The following is a 25,728-nucleotide window of genomic DNA, read 5'->3' on the forward strand; positions in this document are numbered from 1 at the left end:
GATGAAGTGGTTTCTGAACCTATCAGAGACGTTCCTGATGTTCCCGATTCTCCACCTGATGGTCCTGTGGTGCCTGATCCTCCAGGTGATGGTCCACGTGTTCCAGATGCCCCTTGAGTTGACCCAGCTGTCCCTGGAGAGCCAGCTGCTGAACCAGTTGTCCCTGGTCCTCCAGGGGTTCCTGACACTTGAGGTCCTGCACTACTTGTTCCTGCAGCAGGGCCTGAGGGTCCAGTTGTCCCTGATTTCCCAGGTGCAGATGAAGTGGTTTCTGAACCTATCAGAGACGTTCCTGATGTTCCCGATTCTCCACCTGATGGTCCTTTTGTCTCTGATCCTGGAGGTGATGGTACCAGTGTTGCTTTCCCTCCAGCTGATTTTTGTGTCGTGGCACCTGATTCCTCAGCTGATATTCCAGTTGTCCCTTGAAAACATGGAGTAAAAATATTTTTTAAATGTCTTAACCTTTGTTAATTCAAGAAGTCATGAGCCTTCCTTTGTATACTATAACTCTGGTGCATCTTGATCCCTTTGGCAACTCACCTGTTTTAAACCTGTTATCTTTTTGTGTTGTAACTGTTTTGTAACTGTTACTCATTCAGCATTTTTAATATATCTCATGTCATGTGAATTCTCAGCAATATACAAGTATTACCTCATTTTACCACTGGAACAGCAGTATGACATTTATAGTATTTTTTTTCCATTTTATAGATTAAAAATTAAAAATACGTTGTGGAGTTTTTTTCAGATATAGCTGGTAAGTAGATAGTTCTTTGATCCCTATATTATCCTAGTAGATATGAGAGACATGCAGACATATAAATAACATTAATATCCAACCAAACAAATTTTCAAACAATGAAGTTTTAAAGCACTAACATAAATAGATGTTATTACTAACACCTGAAGTTTTATTTCTGGAGCCTGGCTTGCAGTAACTCTCTGAAATAATATCCTTTATTTTGAGATTTTCAAAAAGAAGCTAACAGCTATGTGGAACTCTGGGGAATTATCATAATAGGAGGTAGGAACATACACTGCAAAAGCTATGAGGAATAAATGGGCTACATGTGTTAGAGAAACAGATTAGATGGTGAATGCATATGTTTCACAGGAGATCATTACAGCCAAACTATGTAGTGGTGAAGCCATGAATATGTGCCTTAACCAGTAAGTAATAACTTAGTGAAGGTCCTGGTGACTTCACTAAGATCAGTATGAAGATGCTACAGTCCCCTCCTGTCCCCACCTGCCTGCCTCCCGAGGCTATGCCTGGGGCAGTTGAGCCTCCAGTGGTTCCTTTGATCCCAAGTGCTGTTGTGAAGGACTCTGCTTCTCCCAAGGTGCCTGACATAACAGTGAGTAAGGGGCATTACTTCTACAGCTTCAGGATTCCACCTGTCACTCTTCTAATGGGAGTGAATCAAGATCTCTTTTTTAATTAATTTATTTATTTATTTTTAGTAGGGAAAGGAGGGGGAAGAGAGAGAGAAAAACATCAATGTGTGATTGCCTCTCATGTATCCCCTACTAGGGATCTGGCCTGCAACTCTGGCATGTGCTCTAGACTGGAAATAGAACAAGCAACCCTTCTGTTTGCATGCCGGCATTCAATCCAGTGAACCACACCAGCCAGAGAAGAATTGAGGTTTCTAATACAAAAGAAATCTTAAAATGGTGCCTATGATTTCTGCACCTAGATGGTCTAATTTTACACAAATCTAATCCTTAGCTCAACCTATAAATATTCAGTACCATTTAATGGGCACGAAGGTGTACATCCTGACTTGCCTGATTTTTCTGGGCTTGTTGCTCCTGTACTTGGTTCTCTGGGTGTAGTATCTTCTTCGGGTTCTATTGCTGGTGCAGTAGGGGCCCCTGATCCAGCTGAAAAATATATATATAGCATTTAAAAAATACCCTAAACATGAATCTATTCATTTAGTTTTACATCAATCCTCTGAGGCAAGTAATGTTATTCTTCTCATTTAACAATCATGGTGGAGTGACATCTCCAAGTAACTGGGTTGGTTGTCAGCACATGCAGAAGCGAAACCCACATGGTCTAGTCCCAGAGTTTAACTCTAACTTTTGCTCTCAAATGATCTGTTGTAAAAGTGTCATACTATGAACATTTCCATCTGCCCTTAATGATGTTTTGGGAATATCCATAAAGGAGAGCAATAAAATTATTTAAAATCAAATCATCCAAAACATAGGCTTTTATTTAAGAGGTATAAAATCCCTAGGTAAACTTGCTGTTTCTAAGTGCCTCTTCTCTGTTTCAATCATAACCTCATCATGGACCAGTACAAACAGTTCTGGACGACACTCACTTCTTTTTTTTTTTGACACTCACTTCTGAAGAAAACCTGCAGCAGCCCTGTTTTAAAGTACTTACTCCCTGATAACACCATCATCACCATCCAAAACAACAACAACAACAGACCAACTTGTCATTGTTACCCAGACAATTTTGATTCAAACTCCAGGAAGTGTAAACTAAACTATCATCACTCTGATGTTTCAGTCAGGTCACCGCTACTATTAAAACCAGTTTCTTAATGTGTGGTGCTGTTGATTCTCTCATATGACACATTTTTAAAACTCTAGTTTATTCCTTATAGTATATGACATAAATTTTTGGTCAAGAAATTTGCTAAGAAAAAATAAATGTATATAAACCAAATCAGATGACATATTAGTTAGCAAAATCAGATCCTGATTTTATTAATTAAGGTATAAAGAGAAGTCCCATGCATACTCTAAAGACGTGGCTTTTAGTGGTATGTAAAGATATTTTATTTATCTTAACAGCAGTCAGAACAACTGTAGGATTTTAAGTAGTGGGATGACATGGTGACAGCTGAGTGTTCCCAAGTCTATTACTTTCTGGTCTGGGGTTCTGACTATGGTGTAAACTGGGAGGGAAGTGGAGAATGGAAATGTTCTCAACTTTGATAAGCACCAGTTGCTAAAGGGGCATGTTAAGTAACACACTGTGCTGGGTTCCACTCTCACGTGCTTCTGACTTTAGAGAAGTGGACCTCACAAGTCGCATTTCTAAAATGTTTGCAGAACAAGTAGATGCTGTTGGATTGGGAAGCACACTTTGATCACCACTGAGTGAAGGGAAGGGGAGTCACATGGACCACTGCCAAGACCTGTGGAAAATGCGTAACAGGTGAGCACAAGCAGAACCAATGTGATGCAGAGGAGAAAATGCAACAGGTGCTTATGTTAACTACTTCCTAAGGGGGAAGGGGGAACTCATCGTGTTTGTTTTAATCAAAATTATCTATGCTTAAGAAATAATAATAATGTTTTATTTGTGAAACTAGCAATAGTTGAAATTTAGCCAGTGATGCACAAGGGCAAGCATATCTTCATTTGGCTTTTTTTTTTAGGGGAGCGGGGAGGGCGGTTAGGATCTATGGTTTACGCATAAATCAAGGAACAGTAGAATAATTACAGAGAAGACTCAGGGTTCTGTGTTCTAATCCTGCTTCTGTCAGCCTTGAAATCTTTTATTTTTCTCTGTTTAATAGCATACATTGATTTTACTACATAGTTTTAATGTGGATTAAATTACATTATAAATATGAGCATAATTCTGACATTTTAGTGTACTATAGAAATATGTCACTAAAATTTTACTAATATATGAAGACCAATTATTGAATATTTTCCTAAAGTGGCCAGGTGACTCAATATAGACATTGCCCCCTGACCCCGGTATCTGATGCAGTACCCAGGGTGCAATGGTCCTGAGTAGAACAGACAACCTGTGAGAAGAAGCTGCGGGAGAAATAGCATTTGACTCATTTCTTTCTCTCACCGTCTCTGAAGTCTGTGTCGCCTGTAGTTTTGGTTTGGGCTCCTGAGGTTGCACCTGCTGATGCTCCAGTGGTCCCTGAGGAAGGCAGAGGAAAAACAAATGCATGCTAGTACCAAGAGCACTGGCGCTATCAACACTCCAGGTAATGGGTCCATATAATTCTAACAACGTGATAAACTTTATGGAATCAAACTGTGAGAAAACCAAAGACTTTAGTCTTTAATTACATGTAAAGAACACCTACATCTGTTATTACACCTAAGTCAGCTCTCTTTATTTTGTAAAATATTGGACTGAGCAGCATTGCCTGAAACCAGATGCTTAGACATGGCTGTGTACTCTGTTCTGAACTTCACGTACCTGATACATGCCAAGGACTAGTGAAGAGGGGACCCACTACTTCTGTCGTTCCTGCACTTCCAGCTGTGACAGTGACAGGAAACTGAGTACTCGTAACACCTGAGAAAAACAGAAAATGAACTCATCTCATCTTAAGCTTTGTTAGCACAGCTAACGTAACTGGTCACTCAGTTCCCACTATATAAAATAGGATCGAGAACCCAGTGACTTTTTGCCCAGCATTCTCCATGATATTTTTCTAATTTTGTGTTTGAAGACAGAGAGTTCATACCCTCAAAAAAGTACTGTTAATATATAATAGTATTGTAAGCTCTTTTAACAGCCACAAGAAGGAAGTCACGTAGCACTTGGACAACCATTACAGAAAGTGCTTAGCCCAGCACTCATTAGGCTCTTGCTAAAACATGTAATCAAATGAGTAGATATAATGACAGCATACAGCTTTCCCCCTTGCACACCATGGTAACCTATTGATGTGCACTGTTGAGATATATTTCAGCCCACAAAGTTGGACGACCACCCCACCACAATTTTGCTGAAACCAGACTAGAGGACAACTGGAAGATGATAATTAACTGCTAACCAAATCTAGGACCCATCAGCAAGTCACATTACCCAAAGCCCCTTATTCATGATTACTCATGACTTTTGCTCAATAAAACTTGTCTTCTGTAAGCCATAGGCAACTTGGGATTTTGAGCTCTAGCTTCCCCTTCTCCTGGGTGGTGTCATTTCAATAAAACAGCTTATCTTCACTGCAAAACCCAGTGTCGGTTCTCATGACTTGCTGCACACAGCAGAGTGTGAACTCTCTTTTGGCTAGTTTGATTACACTTCCCTCTAAGTTTTGATTTAGTCCTTGCTATTTTTTTTAAACAAAGTCACATTCTTTGTATCAATAATGGGGTCACACTAAGTCTCCATATTTTTGTTTTGGCATGGTTACTCTAAAAAATGGAAATAATCATACTGTCACCCAGGACTGGTTGTAACAAGAGTGAAATACTATCATAGAGGAGCTAATTGCTACTTTTATACTTAAAACACCTAAAAGAACATAATGTATCATTAAATATATATTTTCTGTCATCCTGTTCTTTTTTAAAAATTTTAAACTTGATGTCATTTAGTACTGCTACAGGTACTGTACTACTATTTAATAATATGAAAAAATAAAACTGGAAATCATATTATAACCGGCAAATATAAATTGGTCCAAAACTAGTTAAATTCATTTAAAAAATTTTAAAAACCAGTGGAAATAAAACAGTAAACTTCTTGTTTTAAATATTTTTTCAAAACACAAATTTCTATATATTTTTTAGAAACCCAGAGTTACTAATAATTTATACTGTTATCCATTTGTAACATATAAAACCAGAAATTAATATACTAACCTGTCGTCAAAGGTTCAGTGGATAGACTTAGAGTTGTTTCTGATAAGAAAATGAGAAATGATATGAATTTTCTGACCTCAAGGGAAAATACAGAAAGACTGTTTCTTTGTTAGTTTTTAATAGTAGACAGTTTGCAATATATTTTGTGTTGAGAACGATAACAACTTTTTAATTTATTTTTAAGTAGTGGCATTATAACATGCTTTCCAATGTATGTGTGTGTGAAATACACACATACCTATGTGCTGAATTCTACTAAATACAGAGGGAATGGAATAGATACAAAGGAGTGGGCAAAAGTAGACTTATAGCTGCAAATATCTGAAATGCAGAGCTTACTCTTGCTTTATTTATTTATTTATTATTGTATTATTCATCATTATTAGTAACCCCCTTTGCTCACCCCTGTATATTAACCATGACAGAGTCACGTAATTCTTTGTTAAGCAGGGGCTGATTTTGCAGTTTGTTTCTTTGACTTCACTCTACTTCCGGTTATCTGAGCCTCCGATATTACCCTGCAAAGCAGTGTTTCTATAAAGCAGTCTATAAGAGTTTGGGGTGAGAGAAGGGAGAGACACTTTTTTAGGATTTTTTTTATGATTTTAAAAAGCAGGCTTGCTGGGGTAAAGTTGAAGATACCAATACACTCCTGAAGGCAGAGGCCACGATTTGATCTTTGCGTTCCCAGTGCTGGCCCTATTGTCAGGAATGTTGTAGGAACAGACAAAACGTTTGTCAAGACAGGTCTGTGGACTCGAAAATAAGCCTTTATTGAATTCTGGCTTTCATAAATAATTAAGAGTCATCTATTTTCTGTATTTCAGTCTTACTTTCTATTGACTGTCTCTGGAAATCTATTGTTTATGTAGTAATGTCCCTTTACTATGTTGTAGTAGTTTTGAACTTAAAAGAGAAGAAAAAAAGCCTCACAATGTATCTACTTGACCCTCTTTATGAAGCAACACTGGCCCTCTTTCTGTCTTTTATTTCTGCTGTTTGTACTTCCCTGTATTGGAACAGAGTTTCTCTCCTTTGTGTGTACATAAATATTCACTGGCCACTTGTCAACTCAGTCATCTTTACTTCAGCCTTTCTGACTTAATTAAATCTTGACTCAGGGTTGACTTAATTAAATCCCTGCTCTACCTTCCTCACTCATACTTTAAGCACTTCATAGCTCTTGATGCAAGTTATTTGTTTTTGGAATTACTTGATTTGTATTCATCTTCCTGACTAAAACTATAGGTTTTACAAAGGCAGGGAGCAGGTTTATCTTAACTCACCTTTGTATTTCTAATAATATCAGAGTGCCCAGTACATAATAGATGCTTGATAAGTATTTGTCAATAGAATGGGTGAATGAACACATGAATGAATGAGTGAAAAAAAGTGTTATAATTATTCCACATATACAGAATTAGACTCAGAAAAGGGAACTTATTTAATCAAGATCACTGCTACTCAGTGAGAAACCCTGGAATAAAATCTAAGTCACCTTGTACCTAGGACTGTGATGCATAAAGCTTTGTACGTAGTGGTGCCTCTAGGTATGATGCACCACCTCTTGCAGTTTTTGTTTTTTATTGCCCACTTACAATATGAATAGTAATACTATAAATTAGACTAGAATTATAGAATATATATACATAATAAAATATCATGTCTCCTCTGGTTACTTTACAAAATGTTATTTAGTTTGAAGAAGGTTTATGCGTGAATTGTCAAAATTAGTGCCAAGCTTTAATTACAAAGAATTTTTAGATCAGTATCAAGCAGACACCAATTCAGATTTTGATATCTTTTCTCACTAATGAACACAAAATTGAACATTTGAATTAAAATGTCTTGATGATCTGGATGCAAGGATAGGATAGAAAGACTACTACTTTATGGTCCACACAGGCTTCCAAGACTTCAACTTTTAGTGCAGATTCCATTTTCCAGGACAGATTTAACCTCCAAGGATTTCCAATGGTCCCAATTGGAGTTCTTGCAAATTGAAGACATTACATTTAATTAAAAGCAGTATCATCCCAAGGACTAAAATAAAATCTCCAGAATTTCCACATCTGTATATGCTCCTATTAACACGGAGTTACGGGGAACACAGTAGTACACCATAAATGGTAGAGAACAAATCAGAAATATGTTTAGCATATGAGTGAGAAAACATATTTAGAGACCTTTCCATGTAATTGGTGTAGTTAACATGGCAACATGCTCCGAAGGATTTCAAGGTCTCATCTTTTATTAGGGCCATAAGAGTTAGCTAACCTCGTCACAGGTTAAAAAGTACACACCAGTCAGGCTAGTCTAACATCGTTCCCATTTTCAAAAGATCTAAGCCTGAAATTGTTGACACAGTAGGGAGAAGCCTCTAGGAATATATAAGAATCTACTTTTCTTCATAGTTCAATGACTGGAACTGATAAAGCCTTACTCTTCTCAGTTTGACATCCATAACTGTTACAATTTCAATAGATTTTCCCATTACTAGCAAATGAGCATACATGATCATGTCGTTGATACTGTGAATTACTTTGTATCATCGTCCTTGTCGACAGTAAAGGGAAGAGCAGCCTTCACCAAAATATTGACAGCTCTGTGCGTTATGAGATAGTCATCCACCCTAAAAATTTTCAAAGTGACCGTGTCCACTTATTTTTATCATGACAAACTTAATAAATATAAGATAATTTATTTTCTTATTTTAATCTTACTTATTTTCCGCCTCATGATAAACTTATTACTGTATTTTGCCAAGTATAATGTGCTCCCAGGTATATTGTGCACCCATATTTTTAGCCCAAACATTCAGGAAAACAGCCTTTCATTTAATTTTTTAATTCAATTATTTACTTATTTATATTCAGATACTTGTTTCTTTGTATTGTAAAGAAATGTTAGCATTTGTCTTTGAGCATTTTATGGTACGAGAACTTTTATAAAATGAATAGTTACAAAACACAAGATCAGATACAAAGCATTTCAGGAACTACCCAAATATAATGCACATTCTTATTTTTCCCTCATACATCTGGGCAAAAAGTGTGGATGGCGAAATATGGCAATTAAAATAAAATCTTGCAATTAATTTTCCAGCTATTACTAAGTTTTTCTCATTACTTCTGAGAACTATTTTAATTTTATAGAAAAATTATTTTTCCATTTTCTTTCAATGGATTCCTTTTTTAAATATAAATATCTGAAAGATAAGATTAAGGAATATCTATAAGATTTTCTCTAATAAACAATAAATTCAGCACTGCAGAGCTTATAGTTTTGTAAAATATCTTATTTCTGGGGAAAAATAAAAATCCATAAACCTTTCGTTAATTCAGGAAGCAGCATGCTTCTGATTAATTACTGAAAAATATTGTGTCCCTGCTAAAACTTAAATTCACATATGTAACAAATTATTCCTTATGAAATGTTACTAGTAATAAAATTACTGAGTATTACTGTGTATTACACTAAGCTGCACAATAACAGTTGTTCTTCTCTAAATTCCTATAATGTAGATATTTCATTTTTCCCACTTCAGATGAGAAAACGAATGTTAAGGGACTTAAGCTAGGGTCATATAGCTAGTAAGTAGAAGTAAAGGGATTCAGATTCTTAATTTTTTTCTTTAACTTCCCTCTACACTCAGCCAACTGTCTGTAATAGCCTGATGTAATTATTTTCTTTGTATGACTGGTACTATTTTAAAATAGGCATATCATTAAAAAGAGAATATTTTAAAATTTCTATATAACCTACACTTATATCATTCTGGAATTTAAATTTTTGAGAAAAGAAAAATGCATTTTAAGATATCAAATTGTTATGTAACAGAAACCTACTTTTTAATTCTATGAATCAGTATGCCATATAATCAATGAGCTTTAATTAGTTTTAATACAAACTTACGGAACACATTATAAATTATAACACAATTTCCACTTTGAAATTGGAATCTGTAATGATATGCTACTTCAATAATGCATTTCAATTAAATCCAACTTTATTCTCTTTCTTAAACATCAAAAGACAGAAGCATTAGAGTGGAATCTAGAAAAGATGTCCTGACTTTTAATCCTCTCTCTGCTACTTATTAACAAGTGACTTGGACACATAACTTAACCTCTTCATGTTTTCATTTCCTCCTTTGTTAATTAGGGAAAATCATTGGACCCGCTTCATAGAGTTTTCTGTACGAAATGTGATAATATGTGTCACAAACTTAGAACTGTGCTCAGTAAATGTTAGCTCTGTGTCAAGAGCAGTAGATGTAAACAGGAAAAAACATAATCACATATTTTTTCTAAAAAATAATATTCAACTGGAATTGTTGGCTAGGCATCTCTCATAGTACTCTAAGCCATTGAAACATTTACTGCATAGGAAAGAAAATGAATACACAAAACATGAAAAAAAGCTTAAGCTTTGTAGATTGATTTCCTTACACTTTTAAAGTTTTCTGTAATGTTTTTCTAAATTTGCAAAAAGTGAACTTTACTCCTACGCTATTCACCTCAATGACATGTGCAACAATAAAATGCTACCTCAACTTCTACCCATGATACTCCAGTGTAAAGTCAAATAAATCATCCATCTTCTTTTGAGGACTTAGTTATTTCTCCTGTCTGGCAGTAATGCCTTTGATCCAACTGAGAAAGGTTGGCCAGCTTTTATTTATTTATTATTTATTTATTTATTCTGGGAGACAGGTTTCATCAGTATCTTTAAAAACTTTTAAGTCTAGTTAGTACTCAGTAGTGTATTCGTTATATTAGCTTCAGCTGTACAATACAGTGATTCAACATTTTTAGACTTTACAATGTGAGATCACCTCACTAATTCTAGTCATCATTTTTCACCACACAAACTTACCACATAATGTTATTGACTACATTGCCCTTCTCCTTTTGCTCCCATTTCCTCATCCCCTTTCCTCTGTAGCCCTCCCTCTGGTCTCTGTTTCTGCTGGTTTTCATTTTGTTTAGTTTTCACACATAAGTGAAACTGTATATTTGTCTTTCTCCATCTATTTCACTTAGCATAACACCCTCTAGGTCCATTCATGCTGTTACAAATGGCAAGATTTCATCCTTTTTCATTGCTGTGTAAGATTCTATTGTATATGTAGGCCACATCTTCTTCATCCACTCATCTATTGATGGACACCCAGATTGCTTCCATATCCTGGTTTTTATAAATAGGAGTGAACATAGGGTGCATATATCTTTTTGATTTAGTGTTTTTGTTTTCTTCAGATACTCCGTCATAGAATTACTGAGTCATATAGTAGATCTATTTTTAGTTTTCTAAGGAATCTCCATACTGTTAAATTTATGGAAAGGAATTTAAAATAACTTTCTTAATCCTTTCAAGCTTTGGTAAAACAAATAAACCAGTGACCAGTGAAAAGTACTTAATTCAGCGAAGTATTTGATCTAGTATTTGATCAAAAGTACTTTACCCAGGAAAAAGCTGACCCCTCCTGTCTCAAACAACCCTGATTTCTCTCTACAACATACCTGCACACTTCTTATTCTTCTGATCTTTGTTATCCTAGAAAAATTGTTGAAAGCTAACTACTCTATAGATTGGGACTAGGTTAACAGGGAACACAAAAATGGCAATCTGTGGTCTGTGATGTATAGGATGTTAACTAGAATTACTGCGGTGATCATTTCTCAATATATACAAATACCAAATCATTGTGTGCATCTGAAACTAATATAATGTTATGTGTCAATTATACTTCCATAAAAATATCACGAATTTATATATATGTGTGAATATATATACATATACATATATATATATATATATATATATATACACACACACACAAACACATACTGGACAGAAGAAAGAATAGGAGGAAGTGAAAGTGTTTGGCTAGGGAAAGATAAGGTCCTAAGTATAGGAAATTGGGTATGTTAATTCTAATAAGTTGAAATAAAATAATTTTAATACATGCAAAAATCTTTGTCATTTGTAGGCCTTTTTAATTCACCTACCTGTTGTTTCACTGCTTGATGTTGTATTCCCTGGAATGGAAGATGCTAAATTAAAGAAAAAAATTGAAAAAAATTAAGCTTTTTGTAGAGGGAAAATTATGTAGCTGAGAATATCTATGGTTATACATAGAATGGAGCAAAATAAATGTTTCACAGAAATTTGATTATATCGGTGAATGGATGTTAAAATATGAAATAAAAATTTAAAAGCCCAAGCACAGAAATAAAAGGTCAGAAAAACATTTTGTATGACATTTTTCTGAAGCCTTCCTCTAAGACAATCTTAAAAGCAAAACAAAGGAAAATATACTTCCCCTAAGTATGCCACTGTAAAGGTGAGCTACAGCAAAGGGAAGTTTGGAAATTTTTTGATGCCCCCTTGATTAACTTGTGGATGGATATTTGGCTTACCTGTGCCTGAGCTACTGGTTACCAGTGGGATTGCTATACAAAGGAGGAGACAAATATTTGGATATGTATGTTAAAATGGTATTGAAGGATGTGTTTACATGTCCCTAGAATGCAAACAAATGACTGTATGTAACCATTAAACTCATTTATCAGATATTCATACACTTTAATATACTTTTGTACCCTACTGGCCACTATTTCAATTACAAACCATGCAATTAAAATTCTTTGATGTTAGTTAAAAATAAGTTATAAATTATTGTCAAATAATTTAACATAGAATTTTCTTCAGTAACCACTTTCTCCAAATTAGTAGTATGTGGAATATTCTTTTTAGGACACATAACCTTCAAATAGAGAAGATTTTCGCTCATATTACAATTTAGATGTAAGTCGAAGGGCAACAATGGGGGAACAAGAGGAAGCATCAAGGACACGTATAAGGAACCCATGGACAAAGACAGCTGTACGTGGGAGGGAGGCACTGAATGTGGGAGATGGGGGAGGGGAGGGCAGGGGGGAGCAAGGGGGGAAATGAAGACAATGGTAACGGAACCACAATGAATAAAGAATCAATATAAAAACTAAAAAAAAAAAGGCAAAATAATAAATAAATAAATAAATAAATAAATAGAGGATGACACATTTGAAAATAGGGCCAAAATGTCTGAATAGGAGATTCCGTTTGCTGCTAATTCAAAACCAGAAACACAAATAAGCATTTATTTTTATCTGTTTTGTTGCTTAATATGGAGGTAGCTGTTACAGTAGAAACTGTTTAGAGAAGACAAGTTATGAAAATAAATTACTTGAATAATTTTTGCTAGAAAATTTAGTTGAAGAGACCAGTGGCCACTATTCAAGTAAAAATTTTGTGAAATTATGTGCACAGGTTAAGTGATAAAATAATCTTTCATTTAAATCAAACGAACTTTATATACTTACTGCATGTCTACCAAAAATAACTCATCAATTTCAGTTAGTACCACTTAACCAAAATCTCACGGGAACTTTATAAGCTCTATATATTGGCCAAGAAATAAGGTTCAGAATCTTAATATGTAATAGCTTAGCTTTCAGTAAGTGACCAATAATAACTAAAGTTCAAGTAACATTTTACAGATGATCACATGACTTTAAGTACATTACCAAAACCTAAGGTTTCTAACTTACTGTGCTATCTCCAAAAAATCAATCAACAGGAAATAAACCCCACCCTTGAATCACACGAGACAAGAACAATACTCTGTAGCCACTCTGAAGTGTGTCAGAGCGCCAGGAAGTGAGAAGTCCCCAAACTACAGTGAAACTGCATTCTGCCCAGCACTCTCTTGAATGGACATGACTAAAATGCACTTATAGCTTACAGAAAGTACATGTATTAAGAAACTATATGACCTTCTCTGGGTAGAAGTGAGAAAAATAAATTGTGAAAATTAAAAAGATTACAATGTCAACTAATATTTCACAGTATGCCAGGTAGAAAAATGTTTATTTACATAAACAAGTTTGGGGCATGGTCCACATACTATACTCCAAATGGAGGATGCCTGATTCACAGTAGCAAATGAAACACCCTAAAAAACTTTACCATTAATGTACCCATTCAGTTCTATTTAACAGTCTTTACAAAACTTAGATGTGTTCCATAGAACACTAATTCTCCTGCATATTAATATGTGATGTAAGAAAGTAAAAATTCTGTGGTCAAATAAGTTTGAGTTTATGGATTAAGTAAAATTTAACCATTTTCTTTTAAAAGAGAATTAACTTTTTATTTCTATGTTTTCAAATGATCTCCCAGTGTAATCATGATTTTAAAATATGTACTTCTTGGAAGACTGATTTACTTCTTTGTCATTCCATTTATTCCAATTGTTATCTAAAAGTGTCAAGGTTTGGATTATGATATTTAGCTAATAAGCATACAATACCTATTCTATGTTCTAATCATATCCCTAACTTTATCACACAAGTATAATGAAATACCTTGGCATATTTTCTAGTAACTGTTAATTTTAATCTGAAATGTTTGTATTAGCAGATTTATAGCATATCTTTTACGAGCACAGTGATTCTATAAAAATTATCCACAAAAAAATAAAAGATGCATATTTAAAGAAAGCATAATGATGACTTTACCTGTATATGTTGAATTTGTGGAAGCAGTTCCTGAAACAATCATAAATTACTATTATTAATGCAAAACGTTGAACATAATTAAATCTAATGTTGCCTATAAGTGATCTGTCTTTTTTTATGTTATTAACACAAAAAGTAGTTCATATATTCTCCTGAAGCTTATTGAATTTATTTTTGAGATGTGTTGCTCAGCAATTCTTCCATTATTTAATTCTACCTACATTAACACTCACCTTCCATTCCACCCCTTTATTAAACTGTTTTGGCTGATGTCTCACCCCCTTAATTCCCAGAACATGCAAATAGGCAGGGGCACATGTGCAGTGGGAAAACAGCCCGCGTGCCAGGCTCAGCAACGCCTCTGCAGCACTGGATCTGAAGTGACCCAGTGTCAACAGATACACTGGCGTGGGACGGTCTCAGTTCACTGAGGGGCACCCGAAAGCATCAAGTACCTACTTCTCTGCTGGCACCGGACTGAAAAGATCCCAGACCTTTTACCTCATGTTTGCTAAATCGTTTAGAGTAAAATGCAATGACTCACCGCTGCACACCAACTCTCCTGCGATGCAATAGCTGGAAGTTAAAATTTTTAAAAAAAGAAAGAAAGAAAGAAATGAGGTGAAACTTCAACTTCTAGTGACCATGCCTCTCTCTAATTTAAAACAACAAATTGTTTAACACCGAAAATCATACCAGGACCAAATAAGAAAACAGTCAATAACTCTTTCCCCAAAAGCACGCTATTGATTCGAATTGCCTGTGGTTTTTTCACACACTGTTATTCCTAATGCTTTCACGGAGGAGTTCTTGGGACGTGAAGGAGCAATTGCCAGTCCGTCTCTGGGGCCCGTTCCCACCCCTCAGTTCCGAACGGGGTGTTACATGATGGCCCTGTCGCTCTAGTGCGGCGTCCCCTCTCGGCTCCCAGGTCACTGTCTGAACGCCTCTAAACATGCTCGTGCATTTATAGAATTCAAACTTCCGTCGTACCTAAAACCACATCGTGACACTGCGTCTTGTCTTCTGCATTATTCAGTATAAAGCAAAGCATTCGCTGATATGTGGGTTTACTGAAAACACAAAATAACTGGCTAACCTGATAAAATGCTAAACCTAAACCTGGCTTTGTCATTTAGAAATAAGTTAAAAATGACATACATATACTTCCTATTATTTTAGAGAGTCAGTAGAGAACGCACCAGGTTCTCCCGCAGTTGTCTTGGATCACTTCACCCGCCGGTACGACGTCGTTGTAGAAGCAGCTGCACTCGGACAAACTGACACATTTCATGGTGTTCTCGTCCAGGTAAGGAGCGCTGTCTGGGCACTTAGCATAACAGCCTGTGGGTAAAAATGACCCACCCTTAGTTTGTCTCTACTTACTGAAACTAATTATACCACATCATCTATTTGTAAAGTTACCTAAATGATTTCATGAACTAAAGTTGGTAACAGCAAAATGGTACCACATTCTTAAGAATGGCAATGGGATTGTAGCAGTGCATCTCTCTCTCTCTCTCTCTCTCTCTCTCTGTCTCTCTCATTAAACAGATAATTTATGTCTAGAGAAAATGGTTCCAGTGTGAAAATATTAGTGTCATTATAAGGACAACTGTTTGTTAAATTACAAAAAGACCCTGAATTGTCAGGAACTAATAACAATTTCCAGTTTTAAAATATCGATCTAATTTGCAGTAGTTCATGGATATTTTTAAATTTGTCTTACCTTCTAAAAGTGCAGAAAATTTCTGGCCAATAACTCGATCTTTGCACGTTTTTGCCGTCACTGTCCCACAAGGTTCATAGTGCCAGCTGCATTCTCCAGGTGCATTGTAATAATCACAGTAGACAGCTGAAATGGGATTACATCAAAGTACTTCCTTTTATTATGTAACAATTTTCACCTTTCATTTCCCAAAGAATTTTTAAAAAGGATTTTGAATACTAACAATAAGCAGAACTAAAGTATATCATTCTGTCTTACTGACTTCCTTTGGATTTATTTCAATTGCTATATAAGCCAACAATAACTCACAAAAAAAAGAAGGGGAAAGCATATAAAATCAAAGTAGAGCTTTCTTTGAAATCTCACATTCATGTTGGCTTGAGGTGGAAAAGTAACCACCGATTTTCCCATTTTGGATAGTTTAGGCCATAGTCTAGATTTACAGTTTTAATGTTTAAACTTAAATTAGAAAAATAAATCTCTGAGAAAATTTGTCTTTTTAAAATATGTACGTAGCGGTACCAAAGTGAGGTTACTAAAGATTTCAATATATTATAATGCCAAGCATAATAAACTGAGTAAAATGAGGATTAATTTTACCATTGCTCATTTGCCATACCTTCTCATAGTACCTTCCTTTAAAAGGAAGACTTGACTGATTTCTGTCAAAGCTACTACTTTCCATGTATATCAAGATTCAATTTACATTCATTTTACAGTTTATCTTGGCTAGGGCTCTATAAAAGTTTTTGAGATAACACGTGAGTACTTCAACCAAAAGTGATACAAAGTTCTTAAGGATGCCTGATTACACCAAATTAAGTAAATATTCTATTGTTCATCTGAGTTTTAACCAGGCATATTCCATCAGTATCATTTTTTCTCCCGTGAGCAAAAAACTTTTGCAACTACAACAAAATTTAACATTGTCTGCCAGGAACAATGTTTTTAAAAATAAGTATTTTTCCATCACACCTTATTTGGGTTTTTAAACCTTTCTAAGTACAAGAAGATATATTTCATGGAAAATGAGAGGAAGACTATTTATCTAACGAAACACTTCTATCTAATTACATTGTCAAGAACAATTTATGGAATTCACTTACGACAAAGATCGGGTTTTCTCCATGTGACACAGACCCCAACTGCGCTGCATGCCTCTGCATACATAGCCACAGCCGTGCAGAATCCCAGGTACTTCCCCTCCATGTCACAAGCGCACGCTTCTTCGATACATGCGTCGTAGTAAGCACTGGGGTCCACCTAGGCAGAGGACAGAGCGTGAGTCTCCGGGAGTAGACCCTGTGTGGCTCGTCGCTCTGGGAGCTGTGCTACCTTGTTGTGGCAGTCTCTGAAAGTGCTGTCCCGGATGATCTCACACTTCCGCACAGCCCAGGCTTTGCAGTACGGGTTCGAGTCACACGGGAAAGTTTGAGATACTGTGTCTGAACATTCTTGAGTAGTTTTCCAACTGTTTCCAAACTCCAGTGCTCCAGTAGCTACCGATGAATGTCGTGTTGTGAAATCATCTTTGAGATCGCCATTGCTATTTCCACAAAGACCACACACTTTGCCCTATGTAGATGAGAAAAGAAAACTAATAAGTAAGTTGTCAAGGATATAGATACGTAAATATATACAGGGAGATGAGATCAGAAAGTTAAAAGTGAGCTATACTAGGGATAGATAGAGATAGATAGACAATCATTACATATATTATCATCTATCTTACATTTCAAATTTTGAAAGGAAACCATAACCCATAGATAAGATTCTGCTCCCATTTAATCCAAGACATCCTATATCATAAAATGATCTAGTATCAACTAAGGTAAATACCTTACAAAAAATAATTATATTCACTAGCTTCAAATTATATATGAGTATACTCTTAGGTTCTTAGAGTATTTGCTCTCAGGAACACAGCTAAGTCTATATATACACCAATTACCTCAAAACTGAATTATATAATAATCACAAATAATTAAATATGGTTAAACTGGAATGTCTCAGGTTTACTGCATTTATTTTTCACCAGATTCTGTCATCTTTGATTATACTTCATATTGCTTGCAAAGGCTATATAGATGCGGAGGGCTTGTTCTATGACAGAGACCAGCATTCTCCCACTTTCTACCTATTTGCATGTCTGTAATTCTCAGTAACAGATATGCTTTTGCCTCCCAATTAACTACTTTTTAGAGATGTACATACATTCCACTGTGGATCCAATATAACAGACACTCTTGTGTTTTTGTCCCAAATCACGGTTACTCCAATGACAAATTTCAGAATCAAGTACAGGCCGACGGTATGCACAGAGTATGCGTTTCCATTGAGTTCACATTCCCTACTTTCTGTAGTTTTGATCGCTGTTACTTTACCATCGTTCAAGACGATGTTCTGATCCTGTAAATTAAAAGGTATATTTACAGGTACATCAGTTTTATTTGGCCATTCAATGCCCAAGAGAAGGAGTAACTAGAGAGAAGTGGTGCTATACCTGGAAGGCAACGATGATTTTTCTTGAGCACGTGAGCCCATCTTCACAACATGGGACACTTTCAGTTAAAATACGGAATGTGCCGTTTTCACGACCACAGTAATCCTTTAAAAATTAAAGTATGATGTTTGTTAATATCAGGGATGTGAAACTCAATTACAATAATCATATTAATTATTTCCTAGTCAGTGACATCTTCAACTGAATAAATGACCATATGCTGGTAGTTTGTCATGTAATTTCCAAAAGACAATGGTCACTGTGGATGAGTTCAAACTAGTTAACTCACTTTGATTCAGGCATTTCTCAGTGCTTCTACATAGGTTTAGAATTATACATGAGTTTATCATCATAAATGTATTTCTGGGCACTATAAATAGCTAAGGGTAAATTTTTTTCTCAGTGATTTATAGAAAACTTAATATTCAATTAAAGACTAATGCATAAATATAAAACAATCCAAATTTTACCCATTAGGTGTTAAGGAACAAGCTTAGTTGTATATAACAAATTCTGAAATCAGATAGCTCTGGTTTGAATACGGCATCATCTACTTAGTAATTTACATAGTTTATTCTCTTTGACCTCTATTTCTTCTCCTTAATCACAGAAATACTATCATGAGCCTTTTGGTATTGTAATGATTAAATGAATAAAATATATGTTTGCTTGGCAAAGAAGCTTTCATAAAATGCCATCATTGTTATTGATAGTGCTGTTCTTGAAATAATAATATCTAATATTTATTAAGCATTTACGATGTATGCCAGTATTTTTTTCTAATTTGGTTTTATGTTGGGGCTTTGTCCACCCCTGTTTTATAAATAACAAAACTGAGACACAGAAGGGCTAAAGAATGTACACAAAGTCACACATCTGAAAAATGGTCAAGCCAGGATTCACATTCTGGTCGACTGCCTTCAGAGTCAGCATTACTTTGTGTTATATTTTACTGCCTTTGAGAAACATATAAGGGGCTTAAAGAACATTTTGAGAATAAAATTATCCAGAGATTATGCACAATAAATAAGAAATACAGAAAAGCTAGATAGAACACTTTAATTACCTCAACAAATGAATACTGGCAGAGGCCATCGAAGCTGTAACTTTTTCTATCAAAAGTTTGAACATGACCTTCCCCATAGATGTGGCAGGTAGTTTGACATTCATTTTGTGTACAGTTCCAGGATCCTTTTATGCAAGTACTAAAAGGAAGCAAAAATGGAGTCTGGTAATTATGTTATTCTGAGATTTATATACTCCTACTGATTTTGCAAAAAAGCATAAAACAGCCCTGGTCAGTGTGGCTCAGTGGTTGGAGTGTCGTCCCATAAACAAAAATGGTCACAGATTTGATTCTCAGCCAGAGCACATGCCTAGGTTGCAGGTTCCATCCCTGTTGGGGTACATGCGAGAGGCAACCAATCTGTTTTTCTCTCACATTGATGTTTCTCTCCCTCTCTCTGTCCTTCCCTTCCCCTTTCTCTAAAATCAATAAGCATGTCTGTGGGTGACGAGAAAATAGAATTAAATTTAAAATTTTTGAAAAATTAAAAAAGCACAAAACAAACTCATATTGATTTAAATTTTGCAGTTTTCTTCATTACATTTGATGGTGTTCATCATATATAATGTTATAAAAGTTGCTGTTTAAAGAAATGGAATTTTTCTAAATACATTTGACCATTATTTTTTCAAATATCCCAAAGCATGACTTCTTCTTTCCCATGAAAATAAGAGCAGACTGTACACTTTCAAATACCCAAAACAAATAAGAGAGTCATTCTTTATTATGTACCATTGATTGCAGCCTACTGAGGTGACACTTCCTTGGTCATATTCTTGTCCACCAAAGGAACACGGGCAGTCATCAGGAAAGACACATTGCCCTTTAGAATTTCGAACCATTCCTTCTGGACAATAGCACCCACGTTTGCAGGACAAGTTCTCCTTCAGGAATAAATACAACACATACAACATAAGGCACTGTTCTAAGCATATCTCCTTATCTACATTAATGTGCAGTACATAAATATACCAAGTATGCACTTAGTGTCACACTGGCCAAGTCAAAACAACACACAATTAATACGACCTCATTAGTTTTCATTGGCGGTTCAGTTACTTCTTCTGTGAAATTTCAAAAAAAGTTTTAAAGAACTAAACCCTGATGCCATGTTACTTACGTCAAAATTAGGTATGTTCCGAGTGCTACATGTACGGTCAACTCTTCTCTTTGCCTTAGGGTCACTGCAGCCAACATATTCGGCCCCTCCAGAGCAATTCTCTGCAGGATAAAGGAAGTTGTTAATCAAGGGCCTCTTGGACTGGTTTTTGTTTGCTTGTTTGTTTGTTTTAACCAAAGTAGGTATCTTAAGGCTTCAATGTGAGTTTGACACTTACGTAGGGTTAAATCAATGGGAGTCTGACAAAGAATAATTCCATCCTCACAGACACTGGAAATGAAAAAAAAAAAGATATATTACCTTTTTAATTAATTTATTTATTGTTTGCACTAATTACAGATATTCCCATCCACCCACCTTTGCCCACGTCCACCCAGCCCTCCCCTCACTCCCCATTCCCCCTGGCCATCACCACACTGTTGTCTGCGCCTATGGGTTATCCACATATGTTCTTTGGCTAATCCCTTCATCTTTAACATCAAATTTCAATGACAACATCTTAATGCACTATTACAGCAACTTTAAGCCCTAATTCACGAACCACCTGTTTTATCACAAGTAGTAGTATGAATGAGACGAAGTCCCCAGAAGATGCAAATGTACCCGATTATAAGAGATAGCCTCATATGTATTATGAGAATGTACCAACAAGGTTTTATGGACATCAAAGAAAGCTTCATAGAAAAGATGGTTGAATCTTGACGGCTGAGTAAGAATCAACAGATACTGCTGACAAGATAGATATGAAGCTGTGATGCAGGAAAGAACAGGGTATGTTCTAGTAACTTCTTTGGATAGCGGGTAGGATGTATGATAGGGAGAAGTGGTAAAAGAGAGTTGGTTCAGATTTCCAATGATCTTAAATAACATGCTAATTTGTTTGCATTCTTTGGTTGCGTCACCATTAAAGCTCCTGAGCAGCTGCATGGAACAATCTGAATCTAGGTTAGATATTCTAGCCCTAGTGCAGGGCACATGAGCCAGAGACAGAGGTACAGGGCAAAGAACAACAAAATTAGCTCTCATAGTAGTGCCAGGGAGAGTTCATGGGAGCCTGAAATAGGGTAATGCTGAAGAAAACCATAATGTGGTGGTAGCCTAAGTTTCATTGAAAAGGTAATCTGCTGATTTGCCACCATCTAGAAAGAAAGTATCGTTATCAAACTCACAGCAAAGAGGGGTGATGGACCTTCACTCCCTGCTATTCTGACATAGCCTGAGTCCCCATTTCCAACTGAGAGAAGTGCTTTCTGGCTTTAATCCACTTAAGCCTAAAAAATTTATGACAAGGAGGGTGGTGCAGCCCTCTGCCAGCTAGAGTGGGTTCCAGGGTGATTGGGCATAGGAAAGCATTTGTAAAGTCCTGTGAAGCCTGCTTTGCTAAGAGTGCTTTCATTCATATGATAAGGGTCCAAGCAGGAAATGAGTATGTCTCCCAAAGTTTTTGCAACCCCCTTACCTGACAGACACTGACTCAGAATAAGCACTCAGGTTTTTTGAAATGCTATCTATTGTTTGATCCTTGCCACCTGACATTGATTGATGAGCTTTACCTGTATTCCAGTGTGTTATGAACCTAATAAAAGCCGTTGAGAAAAGGGTTCTTGGTTCTTCTCTTTTGAGAGATTGACCACCTCTCCTCCCCAAGCAGATCATATCTTGGTAGTTTTATTTTCATCCGTGGCAGATAGGGGGACTTGTGGGCAAAGTTTCCCCCACATGCAATACTTTGTCAAGCATTTTCTACACTAGTGCATTCTGTTTACTCTACTAGAAATTACTCTTTATAGCAGAATTTTACCTGGAAAACATTCATTCCTTCAGAGAACTCAAATGCTGGCCTTCTCTGAGAAATTTTCCCATCTCCTAAGGTAGGAGATGAGAAAGGACTGGTCCTTCCTACTCCCATGTTATAATATACAAACCTCCTCACAATAGGCCGCACCCTGCTTACTCTATGAGTCCAAGACAATGTGCCCTCACCTCTGCACTCCTGCACACACCACAAGGCCTGGCACATGGTAGACATTTACTGAATAAGTTTTGTGGAACAACGAATGCTGAGAGACACCTAGAAAGCATTGCCCGAATAGGAAATTATTTTGCATTGTTTGCATGTAGGAGCTGCTAAAATATTCTCCTACTGGTATTCAAAACCAAAACAAGAGGATAAATCAGTTACAGCCATGATGCAGTGAAAACTCCTGGTTATAGGGGACAATAACCATTCTTAGTAAGAAATAGAAAATTAAGGATGTGACAGGTCTAAAGAAGACAACAAACTAGCAAAAGACTATTTCTCTGAAAAGGATAGTCCCTGGAAAGCAAGGCTATAACAAACATACATGTCGTCTCCATACCATTTATTGTCGTCAATCTGGATGAGTTTGCCTGGTTTCAGGACCTTGTCGTTTATGTAGCAGTCACACTGAGATTTGGAAACACAGTTTCCCTCACTATTCAGGTACATCCCTTCAGGGCAAGCGCATCCATCCACTGGAACATCTTCTACATCGCAGCTTCTATCCCTTTCTGACAATGATCGGCAAGAACTATTACAGGCTTTTACATTGTACTTGAAAACTAGGCCACTTGGACAAGAGTAATCTGTCGGTATAGGGACAAAAAAAGCAAGTATGTATATATCTCCAGAAAAAGTAGCAACTTTACTTCAACTTGATATTTATAGGTATTATAGTAAATTATTCATAATTAAGATTTTAGCCAAGAAAAAAGACTTTTTTTTCCATTTTTTCAGTCAATATTAAGTCCCTAGTGTACCTTTACACAGCCTGCTGGGGAGTATAGGAATATAGGGAAATACGGGGTTTGTAGCCTGTAAACAAGACTGGTAATATACCGATCCCAAGCAGATTAGATTACTGAGGGAAGGACATGTGTTACCTGCTATAAGAAGCAAGACAGAAGTTTCTTAACTGTGTACAACTGGGTACCAGCACACAGTGAAGAGGAAGGACAGCATGAAGGCAGCCTAGAGAAAGGGAATTTTGTGCCTGGGAAACAGCCTAAGTTAGAAGAGAGATCTTTTAAGAGTAGATCTTTTAAAGATCAAGTAAAAGAATAGATGCTGTAAGCCCAGACACAGAGTCAGCAGTTAGAACCCCCAGCACCTTCTTACGCAGTTTGGTCTTCTAGGGCCTTGTTCAGGCCACTGCCTTGGTTTAGACTGAGTCTCACACGATCAGGGTCGCTTTATTTGGCTTTGCTTTAAGGATTACACTGATTTCTCAGCAGAAAATGGATTCAAGGGAACCAACCAAGAGAGATACTGAAGGAGGTTATTGAAGTCACCCAAGAGAAAAAATAATGGTTTCTTGAATTAGGTCGAAGGCAATAAAGATAAAGAGGTACGAATGGATTTTAGAGAAATTTTGGAGGTAAACTTAACAGACCATACTGATTGACTGGATATGGCCTATGAAGTATTAAGTTTGATCTATAAGGGATGTATTTCTACAAAGTGTTGTTTTTGGAAATCAAGTATTTTCTAAAGTTGTATTCAAATAGTGTAATACGTATTTTAAAACAAAGTTTTATGATCATTGAGCCTCTAGTTTACTCATTGATTTTCATTTGGTTTTTAACAAACAAGTTATTAATATAACATTTAGAAATGCAGTAAAAGTAAAACATTATTTAAATTTCGCCATACAATAATTGAACAGAAACATATGTTTATATATGAATATATATGTACATATACACATATTCTTATTAAATATGAACATATATCAAGAAAAACGGAATAAATCAAGAAGTAAAAATTCAAAGATGGTTCAAAGATATCTGTATTGATGGTTCAGAAATACCTGGGCACTGAGTGACTTTATTTAAATCGCATGCTAATCTCTTGCCCTTTGGGAAGGGAGGGTTGCTTTGATTGGTAGTTCTACTAAGATTTACTCCAACAAAGATGGGGCAGATTCCCAAAGGAATATCAGAATTTAATTACAAAAAAAGAAAGAGGACATGAATATTGAGTAATTAATATAAGTGGGGAACAGAAATGTACATTATTATTTTCCTTGGTATAAATCCTCAACAGTATAAAAGCAGTATCAGGGAGGAGGAGGATTTTTATAGCTCCTAATGCCTATTGTCACACTGATTTCCAAAACGCCACACTTGTGCCTGAAGCTTGTCCTCCCCTTCCCAGGACCAGGAGATAGATTGTTTTAAACCATGCCTCTGGCAACTAACAATATGTTCTGTACCAGAGAAGATCATCTTTGAAAGAACCAGGGACAGATTTGTAAATATATGTGCCTAAAGACACACACATCACACACACCACACACATACTATAGCAAAATTGAGAAGGAAGTAAAATTATCCCAAGCCTCCATCCTTCTTACCACATCGTCCGGTTCTCCACCCCACCATGTATGTTCCCTTCTCAGCACATGCTTTTGCATAGTTGCCTAAAATTGCACACAGGCAATCTTGACCATTTTCACAAGTGCACGTGTGTTTTTTGCATTCCTTTAAGATAAGAAACAAATTTATATTATATTATGAAAATATTCAGATGAACAGATAAACTGAGTATAATGCTTCACTTCATAACTATTCCTTTTACTTGGAAAAATATTTCTGAAACTTTTGGAAATATTTCTTTTTAAAAATTTGTAGAACAGCAAGGCAATTATCAATGGAGTTTGCAAAGAACTTAGAAAAGACAGAAAGAGAAAATTACTTAAGATTTTTCCTCACTTTTGTCCCAGTTTTTAAATTAAAGTTGGTGTATCTAACAATTAAATAAATGTGGAATACAATGTTCAATAAAAACATATCTCTTAATCTACTGTTGATGGTTGTTTTCTGAAAAATTTTAATGGCTACATGCCTCTTTTGATATAATCAAAGTATTTCCCAAAAAAGTTGTTAATGTTAGAGTCTCACATACCTCCTGATATGGTTTAGGATTCACAACTGCATGACAAGAAGCAAAAGGCCCACTTGAATCAAGAAGAATTCCACAGTGCTTTTCAGCAAACTTTTCTGGAAGAAAATTAAGTCACCCACAAGTTGTATTAATGATGTCATATTTTTAATTGAAAAGCAAAGTATAAATGTTTAACAGAGTTTTGTCTTTATTAAGGCAATTATGTTTTCAAAGTGCTT

General features: G+C 35.9%; 1 protein-coding gene across 1 annotated transcript in view; it reads right to left on the minus strand.

The window, feature by feature from the left end:
- Positions 1-22: 22 nt before the first annotated feature.
- The window catches only part of MUC19 (mucin 19, oligomeric), a 35,269-nt gene continuing 9,563 nt past the window's right edge, over positions 23-25,728 (minus strand). The window contains exons 10-32 of the mRNA XM_037058179.1: positions 25,511-25,605; positions 24,960-25,086; positions 22,944-23,190; positions 20,801-20,853; positions 20,584-20,684; positions 20,196-20,347; positions 19,464-19,602; positions 18,398-18,502; positions 18,109-18,303; positions 17,230-17,469; positions 17,001-17,157; positions 15,895-16,020; positions 15,368-15,509; positions 14,710-14,741; positions 14,166-14,195; positions 12,024-12,056; positions 11,613-11,657; positions 5,599-5,637; positions 4,202-4,300; positions 3,842-3,916; positions 1,795-1,890; positions 354-424; positions 23-241 (exon numbers count right to left, since the gene is read on the minus strand). Coding sequence (XP_036914074.1) covers positions 23-241; positions 354-424; positions 1,795-1,890; positions 3,842-3,916; positions 4,202-4,300; positions 5,599-5,637; positions 11,613-11,657; positions 12,024-12,056; positions 14,166-14,195; positions 14,710-14,741; positions 15,368-15,509; positions 15,895-16,020; positions 17,001-17,157; positions 17,230-17,469; positions 18,109-18,303; positions 18,398-18,502; positions 19,464-19,602; positions 20,196-20,347; positions 20,584-20,684; positions 20,801-20,853; positions 22,944-23,190; positions 24,960-25,086; positions 25,511-25,605 — 2,618 coding nt within the window. The remainder of the gene's footprint in view (positions 242-353; positions 425-1,794; positions 1,891-3,841; positions 3,917-4,201; positions 4,301-5,598; positions 5,638-11,612; positions 11,658-12,023; positions 12,057-14,165; positions 14,196-14,709; positions 14,742-15,367; positions 15,510-15,894; positions 16,021-17,000; positions 17,158-17,229; positions 17,470-18,108; positions 18,304-18,397; positions 18,503-19,463; positions 19,603-20,195; positions 20,348-20,583; positions 20,685-20,800; positions 20,854-22,943; positions 23,191-24,959; positions 25,087-25,510; positions 25,606-25,728) is intronic.

The sequence above is a fragment of the Sturnira hondurensis genome, unplaced genomic scaffold, assembly GCF_014824575.4.
Source record: "Sturnira hondurensis isolate 20B ecotype Veracruz unplaced genomic scaffold, ASM1482457v3 Scaffold0009935, whole genome shotgun sequence".
NCBI lineage: Eukaryota > Metazoa > Chordata > Mammalia > Chiroptera > Phyllostomidae > Sturnira > Sturnira hondurensis.